This window comes from Amphibalanus amphitrite, unplaced genomic scaffold, assembly GCF_019059575.1.
Source record: "Amphibalanus amphitrite isolate SeventyFive unplaced genomic scaffold, NRLGWU_Aamphi_draft 000708F_arrow, whole genome shotgun sequence".
NCBI classification, from domain to species: Eukaryota; Metazoa; Arthropoda; class Thecostraca; order Balanomorpha; family Balanidae; genus Amphibalanus; species Amphibalanus amphitrite.
Window position 1 is genome coordinate 32,925 of NW_024882202.1, and position 11,927 is coordinate 44,851.

At 50.4% G+C, this 11,927-nt stretch overlaps 1 protein-coding gene across 1 annotated transcript; it reads left to right on the plus strand.

Moving 5' to 3' along the window:
* Positions 1–767: 767 nt before the first annotated feature.
* Positions 768–11,451, plus strand: LOC122364948 (xanthine dehydrogenase/oxidase-like). Its single transcript, XM_043335758.1, has 21 exons — positions 768–1,207; positions 2,459–2,600; positions 2,763–2,930; positions 3,247–3,323; positions 3,533–3,736; positions 3,992–4,170; positions 4,337–4,574; positions 4,688–4,938; positions 5,063–5,234; positions 5,494–5,712; positions 6,050–6,183; positions 6,502–6,676; positions 7,002–7,193; positions 7,572–7,717; positions 8,033–8,210; positions 8,533–8,661; positions 9,303–9,430; positions 9,707–9,821; positions 10,105–10,279; positions 10,543–10,790; positions 11,028–11,451. Exons 1-21 carry the CDS (start codon positions 1,205–1,207, stop codon positions 11,079–11,081), a joined length of 3,327 nt encoding a protein of 1,108 aa, XP_043191693.1. The 5' UTR covers positions 768–1,204; the 3' UTR covers positions 11,082–11,451.
* The last annotated feature ends 476 nt before the right edge of the window (positions 11,452–11,927 follow it).

The following is an 11,927-nucleotide window of genomic DNA, read 5'->3' on the forward strand; positions in this document are numbered from 1 at the left end:
ATTCTAACAATCACACATTCATACCAACAAACAATCAAAATATTCATATAAGCCGTTTCCGAAAAATGATGCGAAGTGGTGCTCTTTGATTTATTATTCGCGTCGATCGAGAAAAAAAAAACGATGCACGTAATCGTACAAAATATTAACATTTTCAATATGCCTTTAGCCTTAAATGTGAAAAGTTTTAGAATGAGCGCCATTAAATCATTCCAGCGTCCACCCAACACCAGGATCTCCTCTAAGTCCAGTCTCTCTGTTTCCGACGGCCGTCCGCCGTGTCCCCCACAGGAGCGTCTGGCCAAGTCACACGGCTCGCAGTGCGGCTTCTGCACGCCCGGCATCGTCATGTCCATGTACACCCTGCTCAGGAACCGGCCGCAGCCGTCCATGCAGGACGTCGAAACCTACATGCAAGGTGAGAATCAAGTGGATATCCGTCTGATCAGGTTTACATGGTGGTTGATTATCTCAGTAGACAGTATCGGTCCTGCATTCAGAATGGCCGCTCTAATCTCGAGAATTTCCTAGATGCTTCTTCGAATCGTTATGGCGATGCTTAAATGGTACCGAATCCAGCATGATTTTCCCTTCACACATTCGGAGACCTCAATGCGGGCCGGCAGGTAACTTGTGCCGGTGCACCGGCTACCGAGCGATCCTGGACGGTCTGCGGACGCTCACCACCGACTCCGGCGGCTGTGGCGCGCAGAACTGCTGCCGGACCAACGGCAGCACCGGCGGGTGTGGGCCGGGAGACCGACAGACGAACGGAACGGGCTCCGGAGAGAACGGGACCGGCTCCGGAGTAAACGGAACGGGCTCCGGAGAGAACGGGACGGGCTCCGGACTAAACGGATCGGGCTCCGGAGAGAACGGAACAAACTCCGGACAGAACGGATCGGGCTCCGGACAGAACGGGACCGGTTCCGGAGTAAACGGGACGAACTCTGCAGAGAACGGCGCGGGCTCCGGACAAAACGGAACGGGCTCCGGAGTAAACGGGACGAATTCCGGAGTAAACGGGACAAACTCCGGACAGAACGGGACCGGCTCTGGGGAGAACGGGACGGGCTCAAGACAGAACGGGACGCCTACCAACGGCGCTTACCGGGAGGAGGACCGCGTGGGCACCTCGCTGTTCAACACAGAGAGACTGACGCCGTACGACCCGACCCAGGAGGCCATCTTCCCGCCCGAGCTCATGGTGAGGAATTAATTCAGCTTGTTCAAAGAATTAATTCAATTTAATTAATTCTTTAATTAATTCAGCTTGAAGACAAAACAGCTGACTTACATATGACTATGACTATAACGCATCAACTGACGCTGAAGCAATGTTAACGCGCTTAAGCGCTTTGACCGAGCTGAAAGGACCGCTAACCGATTTTTCTGCGACACATCGTTTCTCGTTTATCAAAAAGGTGACTAGAAAACTAACCATTAGCCAACTGTAGGCATAGTGCTAGTTCAGATGACTGATAAAATAAAAGCTGGCGACTCAAAGAACAGCCACGATTAGTTGGTGTTGTCGTGGCGCCACCTTCATCATACCAGGCGAGGTCGCTGACATTACGCACACATGTGTAGTCAAACATACAGACGCTCATGGTCCACCAGTTCATCGTTTTTTGGCCCATTGTTTACCGCCCCAGAACAGACTGAAAGTCTGAAACTAAAAACAAGGAGAGTGCTGTGTGACAGATGTTACCGACTTGGTAAATACATAAGCTGATGATTCAGATAGTCTGTAAGACAGTCACAATAGCTAGTGGAATACTAAGACACGATACAACGATACCTTCAACTAGATCGCGTTTTAAAGGGACTATCCCACCTTTAACATGGGGTTTGAGTTGAGATAGCCAAGTTTGCGGCGAGGTTCAGAAACCACTATCTATCTAGGTTGCAACCCCCGCGGCCTCTTGGTGTTGAAGAAATTCGTTCCCTTCATTTGAAAATGGGCCTTGTACAAGGCCCTATCTTCAACATGGAGCGACCGTTAGTGTGACGTCACCTCGTTTAGTCATTCTGATTTAAATGGGTTTGTTCGTTGAAAAATCGCTTAAAACTTGGTCTGAACTTTGTTGTGGTGCCTACAGAGTAAAAAGAATCAGCTTTATGACAGTAATGTGGCCTGGGGAAGGAGGTAATTTTGGGCTGTGACGTCACACATTTGAAAGTTTGTGTTCGGAATATGGGAAGCCTAAGATGTTTAATGAAAAATAAATGCCAGAACCGTGTTCCTGGTCATCCAATCTATAAAGTCGGGCACAATTTAACTGGTTTTAACAACATTTTAGAAGGTGGGATAGTCCCTTTAATTGAGGCATTGGGAACCAGGTTCGAGCAAGGTTTGAAAAACTGGTAGGAACCGATCAGGTAATACTGGATCTACTCCTCATCACTCGAGTAACCGTCAGTTAGTAACTTAAATAACGAGTGTTATCCCCGCCAGCTGCGGCCGGACTGGGTGAGCCGACCTCTGAAGTTCAGCGGACCGCGGGTGACCTGGCACCGACCCGCCACACTGAGCGAGCTTCTCCGACTGAAGGCCGCCTACCCAGACGCCAAACTGGTCAACGGCAACACTGAAATCGGTGAGAATCGGCCTCACAATGGTCGCGATTCAGTTCAGGCCACAGCCTATGACCGACATACCTGCCAAAGGAGATAAAAAGCAGCCTTTTTGGATGTAGCTTTACTGCCTGATACTATGGGGTGGCAAACATCACCACATCCCAGTTTCGCTACGTTGGCAGGTGTTGAGGTGAAACTGAAGCGATGCGAGTACCCGGTGCTCATCAACCCGGGTCAGGTGACCGAGCTGACCTCCGTGACCTGGGACGAGGACGGCGTGACCTTTGGAGCCGCCGTGACCTTGTCGGACATAGAGGCGGAACTGCAGGCGGCGCAGAGCCAGCAGCCTGGTGAGACGTTAGGGGGATTTAATGGAACAATGGCGAGAATACTAATGCCTTTCTGACAATCGTATTGAGTGATCTACATTTAATCATTAGGAAACGCTACTGTTTGCTCTAACATAGCATCTAGATATGGCAAGCTAATTTTTCTTAAAACTAAACTTAAAATTAAGTTTAACGTTTTTTTTTGTAACATATGAAATGGTGCACGCACTTCAGGGAAAAAAGTAACTTTTATAATGTCCTTTCATGGCTGAGATAACTTGCGATCACCCTTGGATATTTTGCACCTAACCCCAATGTTAATTTTGGTCGTTTGCAGCCTGGAAGACCCGAGTTTTCTCTGCTATAACAGAGATGCTACGCTGGTTCGCCGGAACACAAATTCGAAACGTCTCTGTGAGTACCGCAGTAGGTATTTTTTTTTCGATAGTTAAAGCCGTGATCAAGGTAATGAAAAAGACAATTCTAGAGATCACCCAGCGACCGCAAACTGTAGCACTTTTTCACATAAAATGCACTTCAACCGTAACTGTCGACAACGGATGCCGTAAATCCACCCATTGTCTATGTATGAGGACATCCGACTGGAATCTGCGGCTTCACAGGCGATCGGAGGAAACATCATGACGGGCAGTCCCATCTCGGACCTGGTGCCCCTGCTCATGTCGGCCGACAGCCAGCTGACCCTGATGACGTCATCAGGGGAGCAGAGGACGGTCCCGATCCGCGGCTTCTACACGGCTTACCGACGGAACATTGCCAGACCTGACGAGATTCTGCTCTCCGTCACTGTGCCGTACACGGCTGAGGTAAGAGAAATCGTTTTTTTAAGCCGTTTGAACCAGCATTTAAGTGGCACTCGAGGAAAAAGGCCGCCTATAGGTAGCTTTGAAATAGTAAGTTGAAATATAACTTGAAAAGGCGACGAAGAACCGTTACAACTATCGAAGGACACGGATCACTTAACAAATTAGGGACGCAGCAACGGGAGCATGAAGGGAATCTCAAACGGAGTCTGTATTTGCAATCATCACCTTGAGACATGACCGTTTTTACAACTGCAGGACGAGTTTTTCATGGGCTTCAAGCAAGCCCATCGACGAGACGACGACATAGCCATCGTGAACGCGGGCTTCTTCGTCCGGATCCGCGACCAAAAGGTCCACACTTTCCGCGCTACGTACGGAGGAATGGCAGCGACGGCGGTCTCCGCAACCAAGACGGAACAGACACTCGTCGGCAGGCAAGTTGACCTGATGGGCAGTAGAGGCTAGCTCGTGTGACCGATGTACTGCCTCATGTGCATTGATGGTGGGGAAGAACATGAGGTCCGTCTGTCGTGTGATGTGATTGCCTCCCCTGTGTTGCTGGGTCAACCTCATCCGTGTCTTATCCGCTGTCTTCTGCAGGCCCTGGGACGACTCGCTCCTGCAGGAGGCGGTGTCTCTGCTGCTCGAGGACCTGCCTCTCGGTCCCAGCGCTCCGGGAGGCATGATCGAGTACAGGCGCACGCTGACGCTCAGCTTCTTCTTCAAGTTCTACCTGCAGACGTGCGGCTGGATCACGGGCAGGGTCGACGAAAGCTGCAAATCTGTACTGGAGAAGTTCCACAGACCGACACCCGCGTCCACGCAGCTCTACCAAGTGGTAAGGAACTCAGCTCGCTGATGTTTGACGGTTATTGTGTCCACATCACTTACCTAAGTTGATGATTCATTTGACGACTCCGCGAGAGAATCACTTTCCGGTGCGGCTTTCAGGTTCCCGACGACCAGCCGGTGGAGGACCTGGTGGGTCGGCCCGTGGCGCACATGTCGGCGCTGAAGCAGGTCACCGGAGAGGCCCAGTACCTGGACGACATCCCGCCGCTCGCCGGGGAGCTCCACGCCGGCTTCGTGCTCTCATCTCGAGCGCACGCGCGCATTGTGTCGGTGGACGCCCGGGAGGCACTGCAGGAGCCCGGGGCTACTCACTTCTTCAGCGCCAAGGACATCGCACCGGAGAGAAACAAGTGAGTGAAACTTGCCTATAAGATGTAAAACGTGACTTTATCATACTCCTGAATTTGGTTTGCTCGGATTCACAAGTCACGAATAGTGCGATACACGACCTAACTAAACCGACCATTTTGGCAGAACTGGACCCTCGCCCCATCATCAAGACGAAGAGGTGTTCCGAGCCGAGACTGTAACCTCGATGGGTCAGGTGATCGGTCTTGTGCTGGCCTGTGACCGCGCCACCGCACAGCGCGCCGCCAAGAAGGTCAAGGTCACGTACGAAGACCTGCCCGCAATCATCACCACTGAGGTATGGGACGACATAAAAAAAGCTAGACGTCGTATCATAAAACAATTTAGGTACATCTCATTTCATCACTCGTTTCAACAGCTCTGGCAGGTCTGCTACATTTGGTTTCGCTGTGCCGTCTCCATCGCATCCCTACGACCTGTGGAAGATGCTTAGTGCCAAGGCCCTAAATACACTTAGAGCATTGTTTCAGCCTAAATACCCGAAATTCACCAAGTCATCTACAAGAACACTGCCTCGACATCCCATCGACTTCCAGGACGCGATTCGCGAAAACTCATTCACGCCGACGGTGCACTACTTCGAGCACGGTGACGTGGACGCCGCGTTCTCCTCGGCCGCTCACGTCGTCGAGGGCTCGGTCCGGATGGGCGGCCAGGAGCACTTCTACCTGGAGACGGTCGGCTGCATCGCCGTGCCGAAGGAGGACAACGAGATGGAGGTGCACGTGTCGTCACAGGGTCTGAACATCAACCAGGTGGGCACCTACTCATACGTCAATGGATGATGTAGGGGTGGCATGGGATGGCAATCCATAAACAACCTTGCATCGTGGTCTTGCATCGTGCAGCTGTCGAAGCTGCATCTACATAGGTCACTGTACGAAAAGGAAGAATAGCATGCAACTGAACTTGTTCTATACCTACATTTATGCAAAGTTTGTGGATATGAATGTCTCGGTGTCGATGTTTTCAATCATCCTCCGAAGCTCACGAATGTCGATTGCTATTCGTGTGAGATGGCTATCCACGTCTTTAGCGTCCTCAGCAAACCAGCATTCACCATATCTGAGCACGTTGCCTTCCAATCGGCAGATGCTGATCGCTCGTGCTCTGGGCGTGCCCGCTAACCGGATCGTCTGCAAGGCCAAGCGTCTGGGAGGAGGATTCGGAGGGAAGGAGTCGCGTACATGCTCCGTCACCACCCCAGTGGCAGTGGCTGCCAACAGGTGGGCCAGGCATCACGACCAGCGACAGCGACATATCGGTCATCAGCGGCATTTTAGCACAATGGCGCAAAGGCATAAGGGCTTCAACGGGATGGTTATGTAGGACGTGCTACCCTCAGGATTAGGTAGCCTGAAGATGAGCTGTGGACTAATGCCAACTGTTATAGCATCGCTGTTTTGCTAGGAACATTTTTTTAGGGTAACGAGTGAGGGAAATCACTTATCACCATCGTCTTTCAGAACCTACCTTTGCATGATTATTTGCCCATCTGTTTCGTTCGCTATCTCGCATGAAACATTCCGCGGCCCTTCTGTCAGGTCCGGGCGTCCTGTGAGGGCCGTTCTGGAGCGAGACGAGGACATGGCCTCTATGGGCACCCGGCACCCGATGCTAGCCAAGTACAGGGCTGGTGTTACCGCCGAAGGCAAGGTGACCTGCGTCGAGATGGAAATCTTCCTGAACGCCGGTTTCAGCCACGACCTCTCATTGGGTGTGAGTTGGCAGTTGGCTTAATGGGAATGTTGTTGTAAATGTGTGGTACCATGACCTCTCATTGGCTGTGAGTTGGCTAAACAGGGATGTCGTTCTCAATGTGTGGTACCGTTCACCTGCAAACTTTCGCAAAACTGCCTTTACACTTTTCTTTTTTTGCGAAAGGTGGAGTCAAGCTATGTAATCTGTAGCGGTTGGGTTTAGTAAGCAGCAGGTGTAATGATTTACAATGAATGATTTTGTTTCCACAACGTCTTTGAGCATAACGTGAACTAATGAAGACCCTGGATCAGGTTTTCACTCTTCTTTGACCCGTGTTACCCAGGTTATTTCTCGAGCGACCACCTCGTGCGACAACGCGTACCACTACCCGGCGTACCGGATCACGGGCAAACTGTGCCTGACCAACACGCCCTCGAACACGGCGTTCCGCGGCTTCGGTGGGCCGCAAGGCTCCATGGTGGCCGAGGCCATGATGGACGACATCGCCAGCCAGCTGCGACTGGACGCCACACAGGTGACGGAAAAAGCGAGAGAGAGAGAGAGAGAGAGAGAGAGAGAGAGAGAGAGAGAGAGAGAGAGAGAGAGAGAGAGAGAGAGAGAGAGAGAGAGAAGAGAGAGAGAGAGAGAGAGAGAGAGAGAGAGAGAGAGAGAGAGAGAGAGAGAAAGAGAGAGAGAGAGGGAGAGAGAGAGAGAGAGAGGGAGAGAGAGAGAGGGGGGGTACTGGGGAAGAATGACGAGAGAGAATGACAAATTAAGGAGCTCACCTCTACATGAAAAGGCCATCTACGACTGATCCAGCTTTGAGAAGGTAGCTATAAGCACTTCGACTACGCCCTGTTGACAACATTCCGATCTCCAATGTTCTCCACTTGACGGCCGTCCGTGTTACCAGGTGAGGATGGTGAACCTGGTGCAGGAGGGGCACCTGAACGTCACCCGCCAGCCCATGGTGCAGGTCACCGTGGACCGATGTATCGCCGAGGTCGTCCAGAAGGCCGGGCTCAGACGGCTCCAGCAAGAGGTGGAGACGTTCAACAGGTCAGCGAGCTTGCTCTACTCCCTTATGCAGAGAAAAATAGCCGACCAGAGTGCTGGTACTGCCACCGTCTTTTATCTTCGTCGCTGTACCGAACATGACAGATGGCTTGACCTCATCTCCCACAACCTTTACAAGCTCCACTGCTTGCTTCTAGAAGTGGAAGACGGTAACTTCGTGCAAACATTCATCGTGAGTGAACTTACCTACTAAAAGGCAATGCAAAAACGTAAAAAATTGTAAGCTTGTGGGGTTGAGTGCTCTGACCCACTTTCGCCCCGGACTAAGCACGTCTCACATCTGCCCCCACCGCACAGGCTGAATCGCTGGAAGAAGCGCGGCGTGGCGCTGATCCCCAACAAGTTCAACATCGCGTTCGGTCTGGCGCTGCTGAACCAGGGCGGCGCTCTGGTGCACATCTACACGGACGGCTCTGTGCTGGTCACCGTCGGTGGGGTGGAGATGGGACAGGGCCTCTTCACCAAGTGCTACCAGGTGGGCGGCAGGCGGCATGGCTGACACGTCAACGTGGTGATACTGCTTCAACATGGCGTTTGCGGGGGATTTGTTCGGTGTTTGATTTTTTTACTATACCTTCTCTTGGACGATGAAGATGTTAAGTAATGTTTCAAAGTTACAAAATATGCGACATTGAATACGAAGTCGACGGCCTTTCGCACCAAAGGCTCGTTTGGGTGAGATGCCATTCTTGTATCGTTGTCGCTTGTATGAAATTTAATTAAAGACATTTGTCTAATGTTATCAGTGATTCACATTCACTTTTTCATCTGCGACCGATGACCGTTTTCTATTTTAGGTGGTGACGAGGGTTCTCGGGGTCTCCGCCGACCGCGTCTACATCTCTGAGACGGCGACAGACAAGGTGCCGAACGCCTCCCCGACGGCGGCTTCCATGAGCACCGACCTCTACGGAGCGGCCGTCCTCGTGAGTACCGCGGCAGGAGCACGGCCGTGAACCACTGTGTTATACTTATTCTGTATGGGGGATTTCTGTCGCCATGGCCCACGCCAAACGGAGTCTTTTGCACATTTTCTGACCCATGATTCTGTAACACGATAATCCTGGTCCGAAACTTCGGTACGATCGACAAAATCTATTGTCGAACGTTTTTAGATGTTTTCCTTATATATTTTTTCCTGTTCACCATATTGCTAAGACAGGGATCAGCCCCGTTATTGATGCAATATCTAGCCTGATCACTTTCACTGGCCGCAAGTAATTCACGAGTAATCCCCAAATGACGAAACGGCCGGAGTCGTGCTCACCGATCGAACACGAGTTTTCCTATATATCTGTAACCCATGCCAAAAATAAATGTCAAACAATAGACGCGTTTACAAAGGGTTTGTTGCAAACTTATATCTCCGTCCGTGATGTTGCAAAAGATGCCAATGGTGCTGAACAATTTACAAAATGATCCCCTCTAAATATTTGAAGACCACTGCATCGAAATTATCGCCAAATTAACGAGCTAGAGCCTCGTCAAATATGCCTCGTCATAAATGTCGAACTAGCCCATGTTCTGTCACTGAGACTAGAGGATGGCTAACGCCCGTCTCGCACAGAACGCCTGCGAGCAGCTGCGGGAGCGGCTGGCGCCGTTCCGTAAGGCGGCCCCGGACGGCACATTCAGCGACTGGGTGCTGGCCGCCTACCAGAGCCGGGTCTGCCTGTCCGTCTGCGGCTTCGAGGCGTGAGTACCGAGCGGAAACGCAGCATACGGCGGGAGTATTTATTCCAACAGTATTCCTATAATTTAGGATATTCAAGTAAATCCAAAAAGGAAGATCTATGATCTATCTGCATTAGTGGCATGAGGAACACCGATCGGCGTGAACGAGTAGACCGCTGAACGCTCCAAACATAAAATTCCGGTCGCAATGTCGACTATTTACATATGTATATATGTTCACAGATGCTCAGCCTCACTAATCCATTTCCAAAATCGGATGTAATCCTGTTTTCACAGGACGAAGGGCCTGGCCTTTGACCCGCTCACTCATATTGGCGACATGTATTCGTACTTTGTGTTCGGCGCCGCCTGCTCGCTGGTGGAGGTGGACTGTCTCACCGGGGACCACCAGGTAACGAACAGATAGTCAGCTGACACTTCATGTTGTGTAGAGAAGCGATTACTTACATTTAACTAGCCAGTAGCCATACGGTCCATCGTAATAACTTATTTCAGATTTTCCTAAACGCATCAATGATCGGATTACCGATTTAGAACGCAGAGGTCTGGGATAAGACTGAAGCTTATGGATAATATATAAATTAACTTTCTGAATCTCCTCAATCCCGCTCGAACTTCACGGTTATGTTATCAGAAATGTGCCCGGAAGTTATCGCGCCGATGTCGGTCCTCAGGTCCTGAAGACGGACATAGTGATGGACGTCGGAGAGTCCCTGAACCCTGCAATCGACATTGGCCAGATCGAGGGCGCCTTCATGCAGGGCTACGGCCTCTTCTGCATGGAGAGGCTCAAGTACTCTCCGAATGGGTTCAACTTCACCCGTGGACCGGGAGCCTACAAAATACCAGGTGATTAGATTCAGGATACGCTAGTATTGTACAGCTTAGTTTCCAGTAAAATGTTTGTATCCGCATTGTGTGTTAATGTTAAGACTTGATCGGCATGGTATTTGATCTCTATAATGAGTCCCACTTTGAAATCACGCAAAGTTTACAGTTATAAGCCGTCTGATGCATCTCTTCCGTGACCATACACACGCCCCACCAAGCCCATACCTCATCCTTCCAACACGCAGTCAGACCCTGACCTGCCGCTGTCGGCTGCCCGGCAGGGTTCGGTGACATCCCGCTCGAGCTGCACGTGTCACTGCTGCGCGGCTCGCCCAACCCGCGCGCCGTCTACTCCTCGAAGGCCGTCGGCGAGCCGCCGCTGTTCTCTGCCGCCTCAGTCTTTTTCGCCATCAAGGAGGCGGTGCGCGCGGCGCGTGCCCAGAACGGTATCAGCGAGCCGCTCAGAATGGAAAGCCCAGCCACCCCCGACCGGATCCGTATGGCCTGCCGAGATATGTTCACCGACAAGGTGATGAGCCACAGCGGGTGGTTGGGGAAAATGTGCTTACCGACATTTTCACGATCGTCTCGATCAGGAGAGATAAGTTCAAGGACAGGGTGAAAGTTTGTGTTCCATGGAGATATTTATTGTTTTGTGTTAACGGGCGGGCGTTTGTCAGATAATCCACTGTGTCAGTGGAAACCTCAGCCATCCTTCCATGGTGTATAGTTATATCTAAATTTAATTTTCGCGATTTCGTTTCAGCTTCCACCGGCTCCAGAGCCGGGCAGCTTCAAACCCTGGATGGTAGACCTGTGATGGCGCCTACGACAGCAGAATCGATGGATTCACCAGGAAACGTCGTGAAGTCAAACGGCCGACACTGCTTCAGATCGTGTCACGTTTGTGATATAGGCAGGGCCTTGGCCACATTGCAAGACTTGTCCGAAGTTGCGAGGGTGATGGACGCATTTTCCTTGGAGCGTAACTGGGAGAAAAGTGCCTTGTATGAATATCGTCATGTAGTTCTACGCCACTACGATTGTAGTTTTTTTTCTACAGCTTAAATATAAGTAGTTATTAGTTGACATTGAAGCTATTAGTTGAAGCTTTGTAGGCTGCCATATAATCTGTGAACGGGGTTTCGTTGTATGACGTTGGTATTTGTGTCAGTATTTACATTTTTGACATGACTTCTGGGTTAGTTGGTCCACGGTTGACACTTTGTTCACTTACCCGGAAATGTGGGATCATGACTGCCAGGAAAATAGTGATAAAACTTCAAGTGTTAATATGTTTTGCATATGTGTTATGTAAGGACTAATGATGGAATATTACTAGAGGCGGCAGGTCTGTCACTTTTAAAATTAGGTAAGTAGGTACTTGAAACGAGCTGAGTGACGATAAGTGGTGCAATATGACACTCTGACTTTAATATGCTTACTTTAGAGAGAAGTGCGTTGCAAAAGCGGTGTATTAATTAAAAGTAACGTATGCATGTAGTTGAATGGCACTATTATTGGAGGTTTGCGAAATACACCTTTAACATCAACCATAACACGAATTATTTCGTCTTGTGTTCATCTACGTCGGTCCCGGTCTAGTTGTGATAATACTCAGAGCGCATAATGTTAGGTATAATAGCTGGTGTCACCGTAGTTATTC